Source organism: Anguilla anguilla, chromosome 5, assembly GCF_013347855.1.
Source record: "Anguilla anguilla isolate fAngAng1 chromosome 5, fAngAng1.pri, whole genome shotgun sequence".
Classification (NCBI taxonomy): Eukaryota; Metazoa; Chordata; class Actinopteri; order Anguilliformes; family Anguillidae; genus Anguilla; species Anguilla anguilla.
In genome coordinates, this window is record NC_049205.1 from 27,205,617 (window position 1) to 27,230,532 (window position 24,916).

At 40.3% G+C, this 24,916-nt stretch overlaps 1 protein-coding gene across 1 annotated transcript in view; it reads right to left on the reverse strand.

The window, feature by feature from the left end:
• Nucleotides 1-24,916, reverse strand: part of LOC118228155 (mucin-5AC-like) — an 81,641-nt gene that overhangs the window by 10,911 nt on the left and 45,814 nt on the right. Inside the window, exons 28-35 of the mRNA XM_035419492.1 lie at nt 18,252-18,372; nt 14,583-14,810; nt 14,301-14,479; nt 13,406-13,577; nt 12,836-13,083; nt 12,501-12,684; nt 387-570; nt 66-244 (exon numbers count right to left, since the gene is read on the reverse strand). Of these exons, the coding sequence (XP_035275383.1) occupies nt 66-244; nt 387-570; nt 12,501-12,684; nt 12,836-13,083; nt 13,406-13,577; nt 14,301-14,479; nt 14,583-14,810; nt 18,252-18,372 (1,495 nt within the window). The remainder of the gene's footprint in view (nt 1-65; nt 245-386; nt 571-12,500; nt 12,685-12,835; nt 13,084-13,405; nt 13,578-14,300; nt 14,480-14,582; nt 14,811-18,251; nt 18,373-24,916) is intronic.

The following is a 24,916-nucleotide window of genomic DNA, read 5'->3' on the forward strand; positions in this document are numbered from 1 at the left end:
TATTCAGCGTCTCAAAGTACAAATAATCTTTTCAATACTCTAAAGGAGAAAACAAAAGTTCTTACGGCATTCTCCATTTGTGAAGTTTCGCCAGTCAATACAAATTCCTGAATTCAAACACATAGCTGCATACATTTGCAAACTTTTGCAACCAATATGGGTGTCAGGCATGTGACAGCTATCAAATTTGCAAGCTTCAATGAATGCCTCATAGGGTATCACATTGTGGCACTTTTCAAATACCCTGAAATGAAACAAATGTATAATTTAGCATGGTAGTAAGTCACATCAGAATAATAGAATTCTTAACATCATTATATGCATCCTCCTTCGTTTCTCTTCACTTGGACTCTTTTATAATAATTTTAGTAACTGTGCCCACTTACTTGCTCGTGATGATTTTACAGATAGGTGGATCACAGTCAGGTGCTGGAGGCAGTGGTACTGGTGGCTGACAGTAACTCTGATTATTTTCAGGAACATGCCAATTGTGTGCCATGTCAGAACAGGAGGAATCGATTGTCCCATTTGGCAAGCGACAATCATCCTTGCGAGTGTTGTTACAGGTTCCTTAACGTCATTGGAAAATAAAGGACATCTCATAAAATTACATTCACAAATGGACAACTCACTGATAAAATATTCTGGGCTGCAATCCAGTAGTTGGAAGGCAGTTTACCCAAACACCAACCCCATGCTTCCAGTCCAGCTGAGTCTTTCACGGGGAGAATCTGTGATGCTCAAGGCTTCTCTTCATTTTATCTTGTTTTTGTCTGTATTAATTTAGCATTTTATAACTGTGAATAAGCTGTTTATTATCAATCCGTGCTTTCTATATAAGCTAACCATGTATAACGACAGCATGTATAGATATGCTGTAAGTATATCTAGATATGGTTCCTGTAAATGAGCTATTTATTCTTCTTCTTCATGGTTGTAAACTAGAAAATGCTGTTTATGTTATGAAATATTCTGAACAAAATGAACTCCATAATGTTTGGGACACAGACATTTGAGGTTTCCATCTTGCAGTGTAGCCTCTATAATTCTGTTCTGTAGGGTTGTGATATTTTTATATGTGATATTTTTTAAAGAGAGTGCTTGTCACTGACCTTAGTTTTAGGGGTTTTCTTCACAGCTTATTTATTCACAGCGCAATTAATTCCTTCTTAATGAATTAAGAGTTTTCTCAGTTTACAGATTAGTTGTGATTCAGCCATGGTTCTATGATCTTCATGGTCATGTATGCCTCTGTCTCTAAATGTAATCTCTACAGATGAAAATAAAGGCTAAAACCAAACCTAGACTTTCACCGCTTTTTTGTGTGTGAACAATCCACGCGAAAGGAAACATCTGAGCAACAGTTCACCCCTGTTATGATCTGGTCTAGGGTCAGACCGTAACAGGATAAATGGTGAAGGAAATGAGAATGGGTAAGGGAAATGCACTGCAAACTGACCAGCAACTCGGGTCCCTATCTGCCTATCCAAATCTAACTGAAAACTAGCTAACCTTCAAAAGGTACCTGACACGGGGCGACTTAGTCGACATTCTGAAACCAGTAATCTGAATAGTGTAAACCCAATGGAGAGTTAAAACTACACCCAGAGTACCTTCAAAAATAATAAAGGAGAAATAGCAATGTAAAATAACAAAGTTGTGACTCAGTGGAAGGAACTGCAGTCCAGCTGGGATCACACTAACTAACCAGAGCACTATTATGAGGTGCCGTTGTGGACAAAAGTCGGTAGAAAAAAGCGAGAGGAAACAAATCATTTTTGTATGAGAGAGACCCAGTTTGCCAGCGAGAACAATTGAAACCCAACAAGAGGTCCAGTGTGTAATATACTGGATGATTATACACTTAATCACATGAAATAACAAGGTCCGTCGGTAAGGTATAACTGGCTTGCTTTATTACAACTTCAAGACTGACACAATACATCAGTTCACTTCTGGGGCACAACTGCGGATCCTTTGTCTCCAATAGATGGCGCAAGTATTCCACAGAAAAGGTAGTATAGCTATGCAAGTATATTGGGATGGCAGGTATGCCATCCCGCCAAGTTACGCCTTGGCGGTGGCATGCCCCATACCTATACAGCACTGAGAGTTTGGCAATTTTCAGGGTTCCCAACAGAAATAACAGCCACAGATACTCAGCCCTTAAAAACATTAAATTCTGTACATTCTGACCCCATTTCAACAGACAGATTTCATAAACAACTTCACGTCCACCCAATAAAGACCCAAACTAAGGGGATTTTGCGTTTTCTCCTTATTCTTCTTCTTCTTCTTCTTCTTCTCATTCTTATTTTTCCTGCCGCCTATCCCACTAACAACATGTCTCCCCATTGGACATTTTACCGACACCAGCCAAATCTTCACCTACACAACCCAATCAAAAACTCGCATACACACGCAAAATACCCATACCTTTTTACTCTGAAACATTTCCAGTTTAAACAGCTAGTCTCCCTGTGGCCTAGTGGGCAAGGTTATAGCCTTGGGAACATGGGATCCTAGGTTCAAGCCCATTTAGGAACACGTTTCTTTTACCTGCTTTTACCCTCACTAAAAAATAATTGTCTACCACTTCACAATTATTGCTTTTGCACCATATCTACCCGCCGTTCACCGAACGTATACTCTGCATTATGACGTATCGTTTGCACGTTCACTTATTAACCGGCTACAATATTGCAAAGCCATATGGATTCAACGGGAGCTCTTCTGTGCTTACTGGCCTGTGTTCTTCTTTAAAACCACGGACAGGTTTGCTAATGATATTTCACGCAATGCATAGCTATGTCATGGTGCTGCACTAACAAAGTCACAGACTGATAAACCTCCAGTTGAAGGATTGAATCCCGCCTCACCTCAGGCAGATAATTTCCTCTTTTACACTAACGTTTTCTTACGCTTATATTTGCTTTACCAAAACTCACTCACGGCCACCCATATGCATTGCATGACGGCAAATATATTCCTTTTATTAAAAAGTTACACCAGTTCACCACTGTGCCATTTCTACTAACTATATTTCTTCACTTGGCTACCGTACAAAACCTTCTTATCAGCAAACGCCACGTTTCTACATTCATGTTACCTTGCCCTGTTCTCTATCTAGCCACATACAAACAATTACTACGTATTTACATTCCGCAACTCCCCATTAAAACATTACATTAAAATCATGACTCACTCATAATTATAACTACTAGTACTGAACATGAGAAAAGCACATCAGTGCAATAGATTTCACACATTACTTAACCCTCCACTTTCAGAACTAGTACTTTATACAGACTGTTATATATACCGTTCGATAAGGTAACTAAGCTCGCTCATGGTCACTTCATTTACTTCGCACTATAGTCTGTGATCATGTCAACCTTCACCTACATGCCCATTCTGCTAAAAACATATTGTTTCAACTACGCAATTTCATCATTTCTCCTAATTTATCTCACACTGTTGTTATTTTCTCATATGCAAAGCCTGCTGGGACATATGCGTCTGCTCCTATTCTCCACTATCAAGTTTTCCGGTTCTAGCTTAGCAAAACAGCGAAGAGGATTCTCATAAAAAACACGTTTTCAACGTACAAAAATGGCAAGTTACTCACACATATAAGACATACACCGTCTACAATTCGTTCATTCAGACTGCCAAAATCCAGGCCTGCCATTAAAAGTATTGATATCCAGGGTTTCCCCCAGAAAAGTTGTTAGGCCCGGTGGCAAGTATCTTTTGACGGGGGCCGGTGGCCGGCGGCCAAGTGTCTTTTTTGATGGGGGCCCGGCGCGGGCCAGCGACAGACTGATGGCAGCATTGAGGTAGGGCTCTATAGTTTCTGTGATAACAGAATCACGAACAGAATCGCGGAATTGAGAATTTAAAAAAGCTATAACACAGATTCCATAGGGCCCTACATTAAGTCAGTGCTAAAAGCTGACCGGAGATTCGAAAATATCACTACGTAAATGTGAATGTTGTTATGTCATTTATTCAACACACATTTTAAAAAATCAACAACTATTTACAGCATAGCAGAGTCTTACAAAGAATCTGACAACAATGTACAGACTGGGAATGCTGTGTTTTCAACAACAACAAAAGAAATTAAATTAAAATAAATAATATCAAATTTTTTGCACTCTACAAAAAATTTGTATTTAAGTCCTGATTGGCTACTGAATCAACAAGCCTTGTAATGCTGGGCGCATTTAAATAGGAATCGGAATCGCGAACCGGTTCCAAGTTGTCCTATTCATTGGAATCGTATGGCTCCGAGCTTATCGATTCCGCTTATCGAAGGCAGCATGTTTTTAGGACAGCTGCGCATTGCAAAACAAATTTGATCCGGGCTGCCAGCCTTGATACATTCTGTTGCAATAAAGATTCTAAGACAACTCAGCAATTTCTCTGGATTAACGGGTTATTTTTAGCCTGAAATTCGATCGTATTACTAAATGGCTACACATGTCATGTAACGTGCAAGTAGTTGGCTATCTCCCTGGATATGAAGTAAATGTTTTTTACCAATAATAATAATAATAATAATAATAATAATAATAATAATAATAATAATAATAAATGCGATTTTATCAATGGAAATAGCTATAGCCTACAAAAAGGCAAAATAAATGTTGTGTTTGCGATTGCCGTCGTAGATGTCAGAAGGAAATGCCACAGAAAAAAAAAAATTGCTCTCTTTGCTGGGCACATTTCAACAACAACAAAATATCCTTGTACATACAAAGTATCTACAAAATATATATGTATCTGACTCGGGACAAGAGCCACAATGGTGGGGCTGCGAAACTCAATTTTCGGCATAGTTGTCGTGTATCATCAACTAATGAAACTAAAACAACGCGTTTCTGTTTTGAACTCATACTTTGGTTGCAGTAGCACCGAATGTCTGAGTTTAGTAATCTCGGCATGCCGGCGTGCCGACCACTAGGGGCTTTGCGCTAAGAGGTTAATGTAGGGCCATATGGAATCTGTGTTATAGCTTTTTTAAATTCTCAATTCCGCGATTCCGTCCGTGATTCTATTATCACAGAAACTATAGGGCCCTACCTTAATGCTGCCATCAGTCTGTCGCTGGCCCGCGCCGGGCCCCCATCAAAAAAGACACTTGGTCGACAGACATTGAGCCTGTCGTAACAGAAATTGCTAAAATAAATGACAATGAACAGTCTTACTTGTGGTAAGTGGGTTTTTTGGAAGATATCAGAGTGGTAGATCTCGGCATTTTGGAATAAAAAGTGATCTTGGGCTTGAAAAGGTTGGTTACCACTGTAGTAGGCTGTGGTCTCAATAAATGTATCTATTCACGAGTTATCATGATATCAAATTCTGTGTCAATGCGGTTCACTGTTTTGTGAAATGAAAAGTGAAATGGAACAAGATTTGGTTTTTTTGGAAAATAGGGCAAAATGACTAAACATCATTCACTCTAGGTAAGAAAACTATAGAGCTTAAAGTGTTACCCCTTTAAGCTCTATAGTTTATTTACCTATAGTAAGTATGCATGAACGAACGAACCCCATTGACACAATACTTTATAAACACAAAACTTGATAAAACTTGTGGTATGTATTATAGCATGTTGGTTTCCATGTCGAAAAAGTGTTTGTCTTAATTAAAATATACTTTTAAAAGCAAGAACATCCTGTCTTTTCAATGCTCTGGAGGTAAAATGCATACTTGAATCGTACTGCAACATCATTGAAATGTTGCCAAATAGGTCAATTAATGGTATAGGAGCATGGTAATACTGACATTGTAAACAACCTGGTAGTGATAGTGGTTGTTATCTTTCTATACATGAAGTATGACAATGCAGAAAACAGTTGAGTTCCCTTTTCGAAAATTGGAAATGATCATCATCCTTTTTATATTAGCTCAATGGTAATTCACATGGTAAATCAACAGACACGAACTAGCTTAGCAGTACAATGGAGTATTAGCTACTAAGCCTTATTGATGATTGGAAATAAGCAACAACATGTCAGCTGTCAACATGATCATACTCTAACTCAGGACACTAAGTATTTATATAGCTAACTGATGTGAAACTACCTAACTGGCTGCTACATTTCTTTTGCCCGTGCTATCCATTGGACCACTTGCAAGCCACTTGCAATCGTGCTCGCAGTCCACTGGACTAATCACGTACAATTTAGTTAGGGAAATGGCGAGCATCGTTGGGCTGAATGGCCTGTTCTTGTCACTATGTTATGTTATTATATCATTTGGTTACCAATTGACCTTTTAGAGTTTCCAAATGGTGTTTTTGGAAACCTGCCTAGACATACACAATATGACAAAAAGTATCTGGACACTTCTTGGTCTGAGGCTGTTTTTCATGGTTTGGACTAGGCCTTTTAGTACCAGTGAAGGAAAATCTTACTGCTACATGATACAATCACATTCTAGACAATTTTGTGCTTCCCCAGTTTGGGGAAGGCCATTCCCTGTTTCAGCATGACAATTGCCCCCAGGCACACAGTGAGCTCCATGCAGTAATGTTTGAGGGAGATGCCACTATTTGTATTTGTATTTGTAACTACTGTATGCAAGGACCTCCAAATAAAAAATAAAATAAAAAAAACTACAGAATTTAAGGCTAACAGGTTTGGTGTTTTTTGTTTGTTAATACTTTTTCTCCCTGAAGTTAGTTTCGATAGTGCTAGATTGAATAACTCGTATCAAAGTGCTGGTCATTCAGTTGCTGAACAGGATGCTGGAGTAGACAGCGACATGTTCGCACCTTGGGGTTTATGAAGAAAATGGCATGAACTGCCTGTATTTTTTTACTGAGTCAAAACATTTTTTTTCAAATTTAAAAAATGCGGTTAGTTTAAGGCCAGATATTTAGGAAAGTCGTGGATGGATGAGGATATAGCATTTACAGTGTTGGAGTAGTTTTAATTATAAAGTCCCCAACGATAGTGTCACTCTGGCCCATCTAGTGTTAAAGGAAACGCTCACTCACTGTCTCTCTGCAAATGTATGTGTGTGTGTGTGTCTAATTGCGAAACTGGATGCTGACTTCTGAGCAACTCGCATCAAAGAGATGGGAAATTGCATCAAAAAGTTGGGAAAAAATATCCGAATCCGAATAATATTGGCCAAATTCAGGAGGAGAAAACATTTGGGGAGAATGCATTATCCGAGTGTTGCTGAATATGGTATTTGTAAATTTTACTGCTTTGTTCACTCTACTCCAAACTGTTTTCCTGGTGTTGTATACATCCTGGGGTATGATTGGAAAAAGAAATCTGGTTCAATCCAGAATCAGAAGTACATATATTCACTACAGAATAAAGAAAATACAAAACAATATTTGGATTTCTTTGTGAAACTCTCATAGGATCAGGGGATTTGGTTAAATTTGGTAGAAATTACATATTTATTTCAAACTTTGAAACATGATGTCTGTACTGTATATAATTTTGGAGACAATGGGATTGATTTAAAATGGGGCAGGATTCTAACAAAAAACCCCATTTTAAGTGGGAATTAAAGGGTTAATAAAACTTCAAGATACTATTCATTTCTTAGTTATAGCATAGAACATTTAAGGTATTTAGCTGCAGGTTTAATGGGAAATTAAAACTGACCCATAATATAGATTCAGGCAATGCTCTAATTCTGAAATTAAAAAAACAAAATGTGCAAGCCCAACTGTGCACCACCAGCAAAACAATGTCTTGTGAAAACATCTGATTAGTATATCATTATCCTCATCTTTAATTGCAGCGGTAGACTATGGAAATTGGCGACACGGTCTGCGCAATGCGCAGGACTCTTCCCGGGAATTAGCCTAACAGAGGTAATTTGATTGGCCATTAATAAATTAAGCTGCACCACAGACACTAGTAATATATTCAGTATAACCTTGCCCTGGGTCCAGGTGCACCAAGCATTCTGCACAGTGCACTAATTGTCTCTGGTCTCGATGATATCAACAATCACAAGCCACGCCATTGACTGCACCCATGTGCCATGCGACATTGATTCCAGAAAATAGAGCCCTGTTGGCTTTCAGTTCAACATGCAACACTGCAGTGTTACATTTCAGTATACGGTGAAAGTGTTTTAACCTTCTGCATCATCTGCTGGTATGGCAATGCTACTGAGGCACAGAAAAAGACTGTCAGAAAAACTGTAACAATGGCCAGTAAACTTTTAGGAATTACGTTACCAAGTATGGAATGCATCTACAGAGACAGAACGGTGAATAAGGCAAACAACATTGTGGGTGACCAGAGGCACCCCCTTGCCTCCTCATTTAAATTGTTGCCATCTGGGCGACGATATCGCCCCCCTCTATTTACTAAAAATAGATACAAGTTTTCATTTGTTCCACAAGCCATCACGTTTTTAAACGGGTAATGCACTGGCACCTTATCCCTTATGCACTTTGACCACTCCTTCCTGGTCACAAAGGATGTCCAGCTGGTCTGGGCAGGAGCTGCCCCCATCCTAACTATTGTTCTTTCTTTTTTACACCTAATTTATTGAAAGGTGCAAATTATGTGTATGAGTATGTCTATTAGTGATTTTTATGATGGTATGATCAGGGGTCATCACTGTGTCGGCTTGTGACTGACTTTTTGGTCAAAATGCGATTTTTTCCACGGACATACAAAACTTGAAGTGGTGAAATATTACCAGAAACACACAATTGCATGCTAGACCTCACAATGTGCCATAGTACATATTTTAATATGCTACACAATTTATGATGATAGTAGTTCTAACATTAAAAAAACAGTGCTCTACCTTGTTATGACGAAAACTTGGAGACTGGAAAGTCAGCCGTTGTATATGGGCAGGTGGCAATCCTAAAACAGGCATCAATGCGGCATTTCGTGTTTGAGATTTAATAGCATTCATATGACTGAAACCTCGCTCACAGCTGCAGGTGTCTGGGCTTAATGTGAGCAGGAGTATTGCAAGTTTGTTCAATCAATTCATTGTACTCCTTGCTGTTCTCAAACAGATTGCAATGTATATTATCATGGGAAAAAAATAAACTTTTTTTCCCAATCAATTTTTTTTTGTTGCCACGGACACAGACAAGTCTTGCCACGGACACGTTTGTCCGTGTACGGACACGTTGATGACCCCTGGTTATGATGAAATGCCTTGTGATTATGCTGCAAACCAGGTTCCCTACGGAGACAAATAAAAGTATCTATCTATCTTGGTAATTTGTATTTGTCCTAATACTGTAGCTTATTCTTCTGCCTAGTTGGCTTTGCAGAGGTTAGGTCAGAATAGTGTTCACTGTGTGAACTGTGTTCTTGGCTAGAAATAGCTGTACAAAATAAGTATTGTACCTTACTGAACCTGTGTTTAGCAGTTGTCTATGACCATGAAATGCACTTTTTGTAGGTCGCTTTGGATAAAAGCGTCTGCCAAATAAATGTAATGTAATGTATCTATCAAACACAGCAATGTAGACAGATCTGTGATGTCTATTATTTTAATATCATTATTTTCCAGTGACAGAAGCATGTATTTAACATATTATGTGCAAGTGACTGCAAATTGTTTTGCTTGTGGTGGCCTTATTTCAAGACAACAGCTAAATACAATGAATGTTAATTTTGAGATTTTTATCTGAATATTATAATATTATATCCAAAAAAAAAAAAAATGATATTGTTGAGTTCTAGCAGGCTAGATGATTTTTTCATAATCTAAGATGATTTTTGCATAATCTAAGATGATTTTTGCATATTTTTCTTTAACTTATTTTTCTTGCCATTTACATAATCATAAATGCTCCAGTACTACTATCACTAATTTTCCCCATTGGACATTTAGCTATATTTGCCAGTGACAACATCTCATCTTGAAACTAGCCAAATGCAGCACAGTCAAGGACATTGGACATTGTAAAAACTTTGCAGTCTCCATTTTGGTTGGTTTTGTGTGGAAGCTTGCTTGCTTGCTAACTAATAATAATGTTGTGTTTACAACTGGATAATGTTTGTGGTAAGCTCATTTATATTTAGGCCATAAAACCCTCGGACTGAACTTGTAACCGTTATTACTCTTTAACCAAAACATGGTGTAACCAGCTATATAGCCACATTTGTTTCATTCATACAGCTGGCTGGCTGCTTAGCTACACAGCCTCATTAAACCAGCTGCATGGCTGGCTAGCTTACTAACCTCACCTCAGTTCAGTTAAAATGAGAAGTCAAACTAATGATACTGAAGTGTAGCTAGCTAGCTAGCCAGCACTGCCATATGGCTTCTATGAAATAATTAATAATGTTAGTTAAGATAACTATTTGCATGCTTAACTAGTAGCTACCTAGGTATTCTTGCTAGCAGCCATAATTAAAACTAAAAGTACTGGACAATAGCTAGCTAGCCAGTGACAACTATAGTTAAAGGTTCACTACTGTTAATCAGCTAGCTGCCAACAGTTAAAACTTGTCACATGTAATGTTCAGGTTAGCTAGCTATCTAGCATGCGAACAATACAACTGTAGGACTGGTGTGGGGGTTTCCCCCTTTGGGGCCGCCGTTAGACCGGGGAACCCCCTTGGAACCACGACCCTGTCAGATCAGGGGGCTACGAAAATTCATTACAAACTACTGATAACTTTCTGCCATCAATTACTTGTACCGGATATTAAATTGCCCAAATGGGAGCACAAACTGGACATGTACAAATAATGAGAAAACTAGACATTCTGGTCAAAAACTAGCCATCTGCTGACCCTATTTGCTAACGATATTAGTATGCACTGAGTCGAGGAAACATTACTTTTCTACAAGCATTCAAAAGAAAAATGCTCACTTCAGGGGGTAATAATAATATTTATGACATTATCATTTTCTTTATCATCACTGATCATGAAATGAACCCATCTAAGCCATTGGTGTTACCCAAACCCCAACTAACAGTTATAGTCTACAGTTTAACTACTTCAACTTGTTAAATGTACTGTAGCTACCTTGCAAACACCACAATTAATGTTAGCTAGGCCTATAGATCATTTACTGACATACAATTAGGTTTACTGTGAATACAATCAAACCCATGAAAAACACTTACCTTAATCCATTTAAAAATATGACAAACATTTTCATTTATTTGTAATTCATGGTAAATGAAAAATGACTGAACCCATTTGTTTCCATTAGCTAGCATGTATGTGTGCTTTTATGAATTAGTATTAGTATTATCAGTTACTCATAACACAGTACAAAAAGAAATTATATTGCAATAACAACATGTTTTCAGCAAAGAAAAATGTCAGCTTACTCACGCATACAAAGCACTGTCTATAACTCATTAAAACTTGATAAATCTAGGCCTGCCGTTAAAAGTATTGATATCAGAATCAGCCTAAGATGAAAAAACACTGCCAAGTTACATGAAATAATTTAGGAAACATTGGGTAGCATTGATTTTGAATGAGGTTGTTTAATTTGTGTGAGCTAAAATAGCTATATGATAGCAATATGTTTGTTATAACTTTGCCTAATTTTGATCTCAGTACTTTTCACAGCAGGCCTAGATTTAGCTAGTTTTAATGACTTACAGACAGTGCTTTACAGTTGAGGCCAAAGACATTCAAACTCAATTTTTCACAACTCCACACATTTCATGTTACCATACATTTCCTGTGTTAAGTCAATTAGGGTATCTACTTTATTTCTAAAAGAGGTCATTTCAAAATAATAGATAAGAGACAGATTTATTTCAGCTTTTATGTACTATATCAGATTTTCAGTGGGTCAAAAGTTTACATACCAGGGCCGGTAAGTGTTGTAAGTCGCTTTGGATAAAGTAAATGAATGGAATGTAATGTTGGTCAAACTGAACTTTGGCTAGCAGCACAGCATTCACAAACTGAGAGAATGGGAAAAACCGGACTTGTGGAGGTCCACAATTTTTTTTCTGTGGTCTTAGTTGAGTTGCTAGGATTTTCCCATGGTATCAAGGGCAAAAAGGCATTGGCTCTAAAGGTAGGTCCTTAAATACAGACACAGGTGCCAGACACAACTCCCAATTAACTCCTAATTATGACAATTGGCCAATCAGAAGCCTCTAAAAAGTCATTACATCAATTTCTGGAATCTTCCAGACGGTTTAAAGAGACAGTCAACTTGGAGTATATAAACGTTTGACCCACTGGAATTATGTTATAGTGAATTAAAGCTGAAATAAGTCTGTCTCTAATCGATTGTTTTAAAATTACCTCTCATGTGAACAAAGTAGATACCCTAATTGACTTAACAAAAGAAATGTATGGTAACATGAAACGTGCAAAGTTATGAAAAACTGAGTTTAACTTTTGGCCTCAACTGTATATGCCATGTATATGCTGTAATTTTCCATTTTTGTTTTTTGAAAATTTGTTTTTGTTGAGATAACTTTACAACATCATCACAGGTGTCTAAGCTGAGGAGAAGAGAAAATACAAAAATGGTTTACCATCTCATGTTCTTACCACATTGGCCCTCTGTGTTTCCATGAAACAGAGAATAAGGCAGGTAGATACTAAACATTAGGCCTCTGAAGGACACACGTGCATCGATAGCAGGAATGACTAGTAGTGTCTCAATTCCATTGTCTGTGATCCTGAAGTCATTGTTTTCAAAGGGTGGGATTATTTGTTCCTGGTTGATATAAATCTGAGAAATGACAGAATTAACAATAACAATGAAAGGTTGAGTGTCAATTTTAAGATCAGTTCTAAAAATTATATATATACTTGTGTGCTAAAAAGTACTAACTGCTGAGCATACTGTCACCGCAGAGGAAAATAAAATCAGTAAAAGTTACCAGGTTTGTAAAGACGCCATGAATGTCCTCCTGGGTGATAAAAATAATGAATGATTCGTAATGCACTGTCAGAGACTGGGGGCAGGACAGACCATCGGGGGCATGACAGTAGTAGTTGTCAATGATAACACTGAAGTTATATTTTGGCAGGATCTCTTTGACCAAGACATAAGAACAATTTCCTTGGAAGCCATAGTAATTTCCATCAAATGTTACATAATGAGGATCCCCCCAACCATAGCAAACACCTAAGAAAATAAAATAAGAGTGGCAAGAAATCATACTCATTAATATCATAATATTAAGCTACGTAATAAGAAAAACACACACAAATATAAAATGGCAAAAATATTAAAATTATTTTAATGATAATCTTTGGTAAATGTTAATTGGATTAATTTTATGTGTGTATGTGAATAGTCTGTTTTGAAAAGCTATACAACAAATAAATCATGGAACTTCAATACTGTTTGTCCATTATGTTAGTGTAACGTAATAATATAAATTAATAAATAAATTAATAAATAGTCAGTCAGGCTCAAGAAATGTTTTATGTTTCCCAGGACTTACATTGACACTCATATTGGAAGCAACATCCAGACTCATCGTAGACCTTAATTGGAGGAAGGCCATTTTCACATGCAATTGACTTCACAGGGTCACACTGCACTGGCTTCGAAGTTACAATCCCTCTGTGGCAGGTGGCTATGGTGCAGTTATCATAATGCCAAGATTCACCATTCTAAAAAAAATAAAATAAATAGTATTGGTCAATCAAAAAAAGCATCAATGTTTCCAAATTGTTTAATTCAACCAAATTTTTTATCACAAATTATTCTCTTCTCTTTCAGTGCAGAATGAACAATTAGGTTGGTCCTATCCCATCACTGTAACATCCACGGTCATATTTGGGGGAGTGGGCGCAAGCATATGCTCTGCCATCCACGACTCCAGAGCCTCAACCCACCACATGGCTGCCACCCCTGGACCCTTTTATGCAACCACGTCTGTACTGATAAAACTGACCTGACTTGACCGTGTCTTTTATCTAGGAAACCACAAGACAACACAAACCACTCAGTCAGAGGAAGAAGGCCTGGCCTGCCAAAACATATGGTACCAACCAGGGTTGTGGTCAATTTCATTCCAATTCAGTCAATTCTTGAAATGAATTGCATTACCAAAAAAAATCTATTTTAGAATGAATTGACCACAAAGCTGCTGCCAATGCTAATACTTTTCACTTGGCAGTCCCTAGCTTATGTACCAAGTTATGCATCAGAGAATTACATTTCATATATATCAGACTGCGGGTACAAAAATGACAATAAATATCACAGTTACAATAAAATATGAGAAATCCCCCTCATAAAGCAATGATATCAGCTATGATGAATGTAAATATTAGGTTCAAGTTGAATGCACCACAAGTCAGTCTTATTACTGATATATTGTTATTGATTACCTTCTTTGGGGGATGAAATGTGTCACAGTTTCCATGTAGGTGGGTGGTTGTTGGTGTCAAAGTACTTGTAGCTGGAGTTGTAATACAGAGGCTTCCTTCAACTTCTATACTGCAAGTATCATTGCAGTAAGCCTTGTAACACCATCCATCATGATCAGTTACATTGTAAATAATTTTGCCTGGTGAAAAAAAGAAAAAATTCAAACTCTTGATACCACTATACAAATAATGGATGAAAAGAAATTTATGAATATGTAACATATTGTTTACAGGATAACTTACCAGGTATAAACAATGTCCCATTGTAAAGGCACGTACAAGGATTTAGTGAAGAGCTAAATGAAGTAGTCATATTTTCAAGATGGGAAGTGGCAGGTGTGGTGGGTGTCGGTCCTGTCCTGATAATATAATCAGATGTTGTTAAACTGGTTATCGTTGATGTTCCAGGAGATGGGCATGGCTGACAGCATTTGACTTTTATCTCATAATCAAAGCACTGTTTCTGGAGACCTTGGTTTTTGTTTAGGCAAATGAGTCCAACGGATCGATTGCATTCTACATCTTGCCCTAACTCTGAGAGTTGAAGTTTTGGATATTCCTTTGCTCTGCATTCAATTTCCACTGGATTATTACACATTATTTTACCAGAATTAAAAATCTTCTGAATGGATTCACTATCTCCCCCATCATTACCAATGGTAGCGTGGCTTGAATCAATCCAGGCAGACCATTCACAATGTTGTCCATCAAAACATGTTGTTGTTGTGGGCACAGGTGATGTTGTAGAAGGTGGTTGGCCTGTTGTGGTAACTGTTGTGGAAATAGTTGAAGTGGATGGTTCAGTGGTTTTAGTTGTGGTAGGATTGGGTGTGATTCTTGTTGTTCCAGTGGTGGTTGCGCTAGTTGATTTTGAGTGAGTTGAAGTGGGTGTTTCTGTGGGTGCAGTCGTGGTTGTAGTAGTTGTGGTTCTTGTTGTCCCAGAGGTGGTTGTGCTGAGAGGCTGGGCAGTCGTGGAGTAAGTTGAAGTGGACGGTTCTGTTGTTCTAGACGTTGTTGTACCAGGGGTGGTTGTCCTGGGAGGCTGGGTTGTTGTGGAGAATGTCGCAGTGGATAGTTCTATGGTTGTAGAAGTAGTTGTACCTGGGATGGTTGAACTGTGTGGAAGTGTTGTAGTGTTACACTGTTGACAGCATTTGACTTTTATCTCATAATCAAAGCACTGTTTCTGGAGACCTTGGTTTTTGTTCAGGCAGATGAGTCCAACAGATCGATTGCATTCTACATCTTGTCCCAACTCTGAGAGTTGAAGTTTTGGATATTCCTTTGCTCTGCATTCAATTTCCACTGGATTATTACACATTATTTTACCGGAATTAAAAATCTTCTGAATGGATTCACTATCTCCCCCATCATTACCAATGGTAGCGTGGCTTGAATCAATCCAGGCAGACCATTCACAATGTTGTCCATCAATACATGTTGTTGTTGTGGGCACAGGTGATGTTGTAGAAGGTGGGTGGGCTGTTGTGGTAACTGTTGTGGAAATAGTTGAAGTGGATGGTTCAGTGGTTTTAGTTGTGGTAGGATTGGGTGTGATTCTCGTTGTTCCAGTGGTGGTTGCGCTAGTTGATTTTGAGTGAGTTGAAGTGGGTGTTTCTGTGGGTGCAGTCGTGGTTGTAGTAGTTGTGGTTCTTGTTGTCCCAGAGGTGGTTGTGCTGAGAGGCTGGGCAGTCGTGGAGTAAGTTGAAGTGGACGGTTCTGTTGTTCTAGACGTTGTTGTACCAGGGGTGGTTGTCCTGGGAGGCTGGGTTGTTGTGGAGAATGTTGCAGTGGATAGTTCTATGGTTGTAGAAGTAGTTGTACCTGGGATGGTTGAACTGTGTGGAAGTGTTGTAGTGTTACACTGTTGACAGCATTTGACTTTTATCTCATAATCAAAGCACTGTTTCTGGAGACCTTGGTTTTTGTTCAGGCAGATGAGTCCAACAGATCGATTGCATTCTACATCTTGTCCCAACTCTGAGAGTTGAAGGTTTGGATATTCCTTTGCTCTGCATTCAATTTCCACTGGATTATTACACATTATTTTACCGGAATTAAAAATCTTCTGAATGGATTCACTATCTCCCCCATCATTACCAATGGTAGCGTGGCTTGAATCAATCCAGGCAGACCATTCACAATGTTGTCCATCAATACATGTTGTTGTTGTGGGCACAGGTAATGTTGTAGAAGGTGGTTGGGCTGTTGTGGTAACTGTTGTGGAAATAGTTGAAGTGGATGGTTCAGTGGTTTTAGTTGTGGTAGGATTGGGTGGGATTCTCGTTGTTCCAGTGGTGGTTGCGCTAGTTGATTTTGAGTGAGTTGAAGTGGGTGTTTCTGTGGGTGCAGTCGTGGTTGTAGTAGTTGTGGTTCTTGTTGTCCCAGAGGTGGTTGTGCTGAGAGGCTGGGCAGTCGTGGAGTAAGTTGAAGTGGACGGTTCTGTTGTTCTAGACGTTGTTGTACCAGGGGTGGTTGTCCTGGGAGGCTGGGTTGTTGTGGAGAATGTTGCAGTGGATAGTTCTATAGTTGTAGAAGTAGTTGTACCTGGGATGGTTGAACTGTGTGGAAGTGTTGTAGTGTTACAGTGTTGACAGCATTTGACTTTTATCTCATAATCAAAGCACTGTTTCTGGAGACCTTGGTTTTTGTTCAGGCAGATGAGTCCAACAGATAGATTGCATTCTACATCTTGTCCCAACTCTGAGAGTTGAAGTTTTGGATATTCCTTTGCTCTGCATTCAATTTCCACTGGATTATTACACATTATTTTACCGGAATTAAAAATCTTCTGAATGGATTCACTATCTCCCCCATCATTACCAATGGTAGCGTGGCTTGAATCAATCCAGGCAGACCATTCACAATGTTGTCCATCAATACATGTTGTTGTTGTGGGCACAGGTAATGTTGTAGAAGGTGGTTGGACTGTTGTGGTAACTGTTGTGGAAATAGTTGAAGTGGATGGTTCAGTGGTTTTAGTTGTGGTAGGATTGGGTGTGATTCTCGTTGTTCCAGTGGTGGTTGCGCTAGTTGATTTTGAGTGAGTTGAAGTGGGTGTTTCTGTGGGTGCAGTCGTGGTTGTAGTAGTTGTGGTTCTTGTTGTCCCAGAGGTGGTTGTGCTGAGAGGCTGGGCAGTCGTGGAGTAAGTTGAAGTGGACGGTTCTGTTGTTCTAGACGTTGTTGTACCAGGGGTGGTTGTCCTGGGAGGCTGGGTTGTTGTGGAGAATGTTGCAGTGGATGGTTCTATGGTTGTAGAAGTAGTTGTACCTGGGATGGTTGAACTGTGTGGAAGTGTTGTAGTGTTACACTGTTGACAGCATTTGACTTTTATCTCATAATCAAAGCACTGTTTCTGGAGACCTTGGTTTTTGTTCAGGCAGATGAGTCCAACAGATCGATTGCATTCTACATCTTGTCCCAACTCTGAGAGTTGAAGGTTTGGATATTCCTTTGCTCTGCATTCAATTTCCACTGGATTATTACACATTATTTTACCGGAATTAAAAATCTTCTGAATGGATTCACTATCTCCCCCATCATTACCAATGGTAGCGTGGCTTGAATCAATCCAGGCAGACCATTCACAATGTTGTCCATCAATACATGTTGTTGTTGTGGGCACAGGTAATGTTGTAGAAGGTGGTTGGGCTGTTGTGGTAACTGTTGTGGAAATAGTTGAAGTGGATGGTTCAGTGGTTTTAGTTGTGGTAGGATTGGGTGTGATTCTCGTTGTTCCAGTGGTGGTTGCGCTAGTTGATTTTGAGTGAGTTGAAGTGGGTGTTTCTGTGGGTGCAGTCGTGGTTGTAGTAGTTGTGGTTCTTGTTGTCCCAGAGGTGGTTGTGCTGAGAGGCTGGGCAGTCGTGGAGTAAGTTGAAGTGGACGGTTCTGTTGTTCTAGACGTTGTTGTACCAGGGGTGGTTGTCCTGGGAGGCTGGGTTGTTGTGGAGAATGTTGCAGTGGATAGTTCTATGGTTGTAGAAGTAGTTGTACCTGGGATGGTTGAACTGTGTGGAAGTGTTGTAGTGCTACACTGTTGACAGCATTTGACTTTTATCTCATAATCAAAGCACTGTTTCTGGAGACCTTGGTTTTTGTTCAGGCAGATGAGTCCAACAGATAGATTGCATTCTACATCTTGTCCCAACTCTGCGAGTTGAAGTTTTGGATATTCCTTTGCTCTGCATTCAATTTCCACTGGATTATTACACATTATTTTACCGGAATTAAAAATCTTCTGAATGGATTCACTATCTCCCCCATCATTACCAATGGTAGCGTGGCTTGAATCAATCCAGGCAGACCATTCACAATGTTGTCCATCAATACATGTTGTTGTTGTGGGCACAGGTAATGTTGTAGAAGGTGGTTGGGCTGTTGTGGTAACTGTTGTGGAAATAGTTGAAGTGGATGGTTCAGTGGTTTTAGTTGTGGTAGGATTGGGTGGGATTCTCGTTGTTCCAGTGGTGGTTGCGCTAGTTGATTTTGAGTGAGTTGAAGTGGGTGTTTCTGTGGGTGCAGTCGTGGTTGTAGTAGTTGTGGTTCTTGTTGTCCCAGAGGTGGTTGTGCTGAGAGGCTGGGCAGTCGTGGAGTAAGTTGAAGTGGACGGTTCTGTTGTTCTAGACGTTGTTGTACCAGGGGTGGTTGTCCTGGGAGGCTGGGTTGTTGTGGAGAATGTTGCAGTGGATAGTTCTATGGTTGTAGAAGTAGTTGTACCTGGGATGGTTGAACTGTGTGGAAGTGTTGTAGTGTTACACTGTTGACAGCATTTGATTTTAATCTCATAATCAAAGCACTGTTTCTGGAGACCTTGGTTTTTGTTCAGGCAGATGAGTCCAACAGATAGATTGCATTCTACATCTTGTCCCAACTCTGCGAGTTGAAGTTTTGGATATTCCTTTGCTCTGCATTCAATTTCCACTGGATTATTACACATTATTTTACCGGAATTAAAAATCTTCTGAATGGATTCACTATCTCCCCCATCATTACCAATGGTAGCGTGGCTTGAATCAATCCAGGCAGACCATTCACAATGTTGTCCATCAATACATGTTGTTGTTGTGGGCACAGGTAATGTTGTAGAAGGTGGTTGGACTGTTGTGGTAACTGTTGTGGAAATAGTTGAAGTGGATGGTTCAGTGGTTTTAGTTGTGGTAGGATTGGGTGTGATTCTCGTTGTTCCAGTGGTGGTTGCGCTAGTTGATTTTGAGTGAGTTGAAGTGGGTGTTTCTGTGGGTGCAGTCGTGGTTGTAGTAGTTGTGGTTCTTGTTGTCCCAGAGGTGGTTGTGCTGAGAGGCTGGGCAGTCGTGGAGTAAGTTGAAGTGGACGGTTCTGTTGTTCTAGACGTTGTTGTACCAGGGGTGGTTGTCCTGGGAGGCTGGGTTGTTGTGGAGAATGTCGCAGTGGATAGTTCTATGGTTGTAGAAGTAGTTGTACCTGGGATGGTTGAACTGTGTGGAAGTGTTGTAGTGTTACACTGTTGACAGCATTTGACTTTTATCTCATAATCAAAGCACTGTTTCTGGAGACCTTGGTTTTTGTTCAGGCAGATGAGTCCAACAGATCGATTGCATTCTACATCTTGTCCCAACTCTGAGAGTTGAAGTTTTGGATATTCCTTTGCTCTGCATTCAATTTCCACTGGATTATTACACATTATTTTACCGGAATTAAAAATCTTCTGAATGGATTCACTATCTCCCCCATCATTACCAATGGTAGCGTGGCTTGAATCAATCCAGGCAGACCATTCACAATGTTGTCCATCAATACATGTTGTTGTTGTGGGCACAGGTGATGTTGTAGAAGGTGGGTGGGCTGTTGTGGTAACTGTTGTGGAAATAGTTGAAGTGGATGGTTCAGTGGTTTTAGTTGTGGTAGGATTGGGTGTGATTCTCGTTGTTCCAGTGGTGGTTGCGCTAGTTGATTTTGAGTGAGTTGAAGTGGGTGTTTCTGTGGGTGCAGTCGTGGTTGTAGTAGTTGTGGTTCTTGTTGTCCCAGAGGTGGTTGTGCTGAGAGGCTGGGCAGTCGTGGAGTAAGTTGAAGTGGACGGTTCTGTTGTTCTAGACGTTGTTGTACCAGGGGTGGTTGTCCTGGGAGGCTGGGTTGTTGTGGAGAATGTTGCAGTGGATGGTTCTATGGTTGTAGAAGTAGTTGTACCTGGGATGGTTGAACTGTGTGGAAGTGTTGTAGTGTTACACTGTTGACAGCATTTGACTTTTATCTCATAATCAAAGCACTGTTTCTGGAGACCTTGGTTTTTGTTCAGGCAGATGAGTCCAACAGATCGATTGCATTCTACATCTTGTCCCAACTCTGAGAGTTGAAGGTTTGGATATTCCTTTGCTCTGCATTCAATTTCCACTGGATTATTACACATTATTTTACCGGAATTAAAAATCTTCTGAATGGATTCACTATCTCCCCCATCATTACCAATGGTAGCGTGGCTTGAATCAATCCAGGCAGACCATTCACAATGTTGTCCATCAATACATGTTGTTGTTGTGGGCACAGGTAATGTTGTAGAAGGTGGTTGGGCTGTTGTGGTAACTGTTGTGGAAATAGTTGAAGTGGATGGTTCAGTGGTTTTAGTTGTGGTAGGATTGGGTGTGATTCTCGTTGTTCCAGTGGTGGTTGCGCTAGTTGATTTTGAGTGAGTTGAAGTGGGTGTTTCTGTGGGTGCAGTCGTGGTTGTAGTAGTTGTGGTTCTTGTTGTCCCAGAGGTGGTTGTGCTGAGAGGCTGGGCAGTCGTGGAGTAAGTTGAAGTGGACGGTTCTGTTGTTCTAGACGTTGTTGTACCAGGGGTGGTTGTCCTGGGAGGCTGGGTTGTTGTGGAGAATGTTGCAGTGGATAGTTCTATAGTTGTAGAAGTAGTTGTACCTGGGATGGTTGAACTGTGTGGAAGTGTTGTAGTGTTACAGTGTTGACAGCATTTGACTTTTATCTCATAATCAAAGCACTGTTTCTGGAGACCTTGGTTTTTGTTCAGGCAGATGAGTCCAACAGATAGATTGCATTCTACATCTTGTCCCAACTCTGAGAGTTGAAGTTTTGGATATTCCTTTGCTCTGCATTCAATTTCCACTGGATTATTACACATTATTTTACCGGAATTAAAAATCTTCTGAATGGATTCACTATCTCCCCCATCATTACCAATGGTAGCGTGGCTTGAATCAATCCAGGCAGACCATTCACAATGTTGTCCATCAATACATGTTGTTGTTGTGGGCACAGGTAATGTTGTAGAAGGTGGTTGGACTGTTGTGGTAACTGTTGTGGAAATAGTTGAAGTGGATGGTTCAGTGGTTTTAGTTGTGGTAGGATTGGGTGTGATTCTCGTTGTTCCAGTGGTGGTTGCGCTAGTTGATTTTGAGTGAGTTGAAGTGGGTGTTTCTGTGGGTGCAGTCGTGGTTGTAGTAGTTGTGGTTCTTGTTGTCCCAGAGGTGGTTGTGCTGAGAGGCTGGGCAGTCGTGGAGTAAGTTGAAGTGGACGGTTCTGTTGTTCTAGACGTTGTTGTACCAGGGGTGGTTGTCCTGGGAGGCTGGGTTGTTGTGGAGAATGTTGCAGTGGATGGTTCTATGGTTGTAGAAGTAGTTGTACCTGGGATGGTTGAACTGTGTGGAAGTGTTGTAGTGTTACACTGTTGACAGCATTTGACTTTTATCTCATAATCAAAGCACTGTTTCTGGAGACCTTGGTTTTTGTTCAGGCAGATGAGTCCAACAGATCGATTGCATTCTACATCTTGTCCCAACTCTGAGAGTTGAAGGTTTGGATATTCCTTTGCTCTGCATTCAATTTCCACTGGATTATTACACATTATTTTACCGGAATTAAAAATCTTCTGAATGGATTCACTATCTCCCCCATCATTACCAATGGTAGCGTGGCTTGAATCAATCCAGGCAGACCATTCACAATGTTGTCCATCAATACATGTTGTTGTTGTGGGCACAGGTAATGTTGTAGAAGGTGGTTGGGCTGTTGTGGTAACTGTTGTGGAAATAGTTGAAGTGGATGGTTCAGTGGTTTTAGTTGTGGTAGGATTGGGTGGGATTCTCGTTGTTCCAGTGGTGGTTGCGCTAGTTGATTTTGAGTGAGTTGAAGTGGGTGTTTCTGTGGGTGCAGTCGTGGTTGTAGTAGTTGTGGTTCTTGTTGTCCCAGAGGTGGTTGTGCTGAGAGGCTGGGCAGTCGTGGAGTAAGTTGAAGTGGACGGTTCTGTTGTTCTAGACGTTGTTGTACCAGGGGTGGTTGTCCTGGGAGGCTGGGTTGTTGTGGAGAATGTTGCAGTGGATAGTTCTATGGTTGTAGAAGTAGTTGTACCTGGGATGGTTGAACTGTGTGGAAGTGTTGTAGTGCTACACTGTTGACAGCATTTGACTTTTATCTCATAATCAAAGCACTGTTTCTGGAGACCTTGGTTTTTGTTCAGGCAGATGAGTCCAACAGATAGATTGCATTCTACATCTTGTCCCAACTCTGCGAGTTGAAGTTTTGGATATTCCTTTGCTCTGCATTCAATTTCCACTGGATTATTACACATTATTTTACCGGAATTAAAAATCTTCTGAATGGATTCACTATCTCCCCCATCATTACCAATGGTAGCGTGGCTTGAATCAATCCAGGCAGACCATTCACAATGTTGTCCATCAATACATGTTGTTGTTGTGGGCACAGGTAATGTTGTAGAAGGTGGTTGGGCTGTTGTGGTAACTGTTGTGGAAATAGTTGAAGTGGATGGTTCAGTGGTTTTAGTTGTGGTAGGATTGGGTGGGATTCTCGTTGTTCCAGTGGTGGTTGCGCTAGTTGATTTTGAGTGAGTTGAAGTGGGTGTTTCTGTGGGTGCAGTCGTGGTTGTAGTAGTTGTGGTTCTTGTTGTCCCAGAGGTGGTTGTGCTGAGAGGCTGGGCAGTCGTGGAGTAAGTTGAAGTGGACGGTTCTGTTGTTCTAGACGTTGTTGTACCAGGGGTGGTTGTCCTGGGAGGCTGGGTTGTTGTGGAGAATGTTGCAGTGGATAGTTCTATGGTTGTAGAAGTAGTTGTACCTGGGATGGTTGAACTGTGTGGAAGTGTTGTAGTGTTACACTGTTGACAGCATTTGACTTTTATCTCATAATCAAAGCACTGTTTCTGGAGACCTTGGTTTTTGTTCAGGCAGATGAGTCCAACAGATAGATTGCATTCTACATCTTGTCCCAACTCTGCGAGTTGAAGTTTTGGATATTCCTTTGCTCTGCATTCAATTTCCACTGGATTATTACACATTATTTTACCGGAATTAAAAATCTTCTGAATGGATTCACTATCTCCCCCATCATTACCAATGGTAGCGTGGCTTGAATCAATCCAGGCAGACCATTCACAATGTTGTCCATCAATACATGTTGTTGTTGTGGGCACAGGTAATGTTGTAGAAGGTGGTTGGACTGTTGTGGTAACTGTTGTGGAAATAGTTGAAGTGGATGGTTCAGTGGTTTTAGTTGTGGTAGGATTGGGTGTGATTCTCGTTGTTCCAGTGGTGGTTGCGCTAGTTGATTTTGAGTGAGTTGAAGTGGGTGTTTCTGTGGGTGCAGTCGTGGTTGTAGTAGTTGTGGTTCTTGTTGTCCCAGAGGTGGTTGTGCTGAGAGGCTGGGCAGTCGTGGAGTAAGTTGAAGTGGACGGTTCTGTTGTTCTAGACGTTGTTGTACCAGGGGTGGTTGTCCTGGGAGGCTGGGTTGTTGTGGAGAATGTTGCAGTGGATGGTTCTATGGTTGTAGAAGTAGTTGTACCTGGGATGGTTGAACTGTGTGGAAGTGTTGTAGTGTTACACTGTTGACAGCATTTGACTTTTATCTCATAATCAAAGCACTGTTTCTGGAGACCTTGGTTTTTGTTCAGGCAGATGAGTCCAACAGATCGATTGCATTCCACATCTTGTCCCAACTCTGAGAGTTGAAGGTTTGGATATTCCTTTGCTCTGCATTCAATTTCCACTGGATTATTACACATTATTTTACCCGAATTAAAAATCTTCTGAATGGATTCACTATCTCCCCCATCATTACCAATGGTAGCGTGGCTTGAATCAATCCAGGCAGACCATTCACAACGTTGTCCATCAATACATGTTGTTGTTGTGGGCACAGGTGATGTTGTAGAAGGTGGGTGGGCTGTTGTGGTAACTGTTGTGGAAATAGTTGAAGTGGATGGTTCAGTGGTTTTAGTTGTGGTAGGATTGGGTGTGATTCTCGTTGTTCCAGTGGTGGTTGCGCTAGTTGATTTTGAGTGAGTTGAAGTGGGTGTTTCTGTGGGTGCAGTCGTGGTTGTAGTAGTTGTGGTTCTTGTTGTCCCAGAGGTGGTTGTGCTGAGAGGCTGGGCAGTCGTGGAGTAAGTTGAAGTAGACGGTTCTGTTGTTCTAGACGTTGTCGTACCAGGGGTGGTTGTCCTGGGAGGCTGGGTTGTTGTGGAGAATGTTGCAGTGGATGGTTCTATGGTTGTAGAAGTAGTTGTACCTGGGATGGTTGAACTGTGTGGAAGTGTTGTAGTGTTACACTGTTGACAGCATTTGACTTTTATCTCATAATCAAAG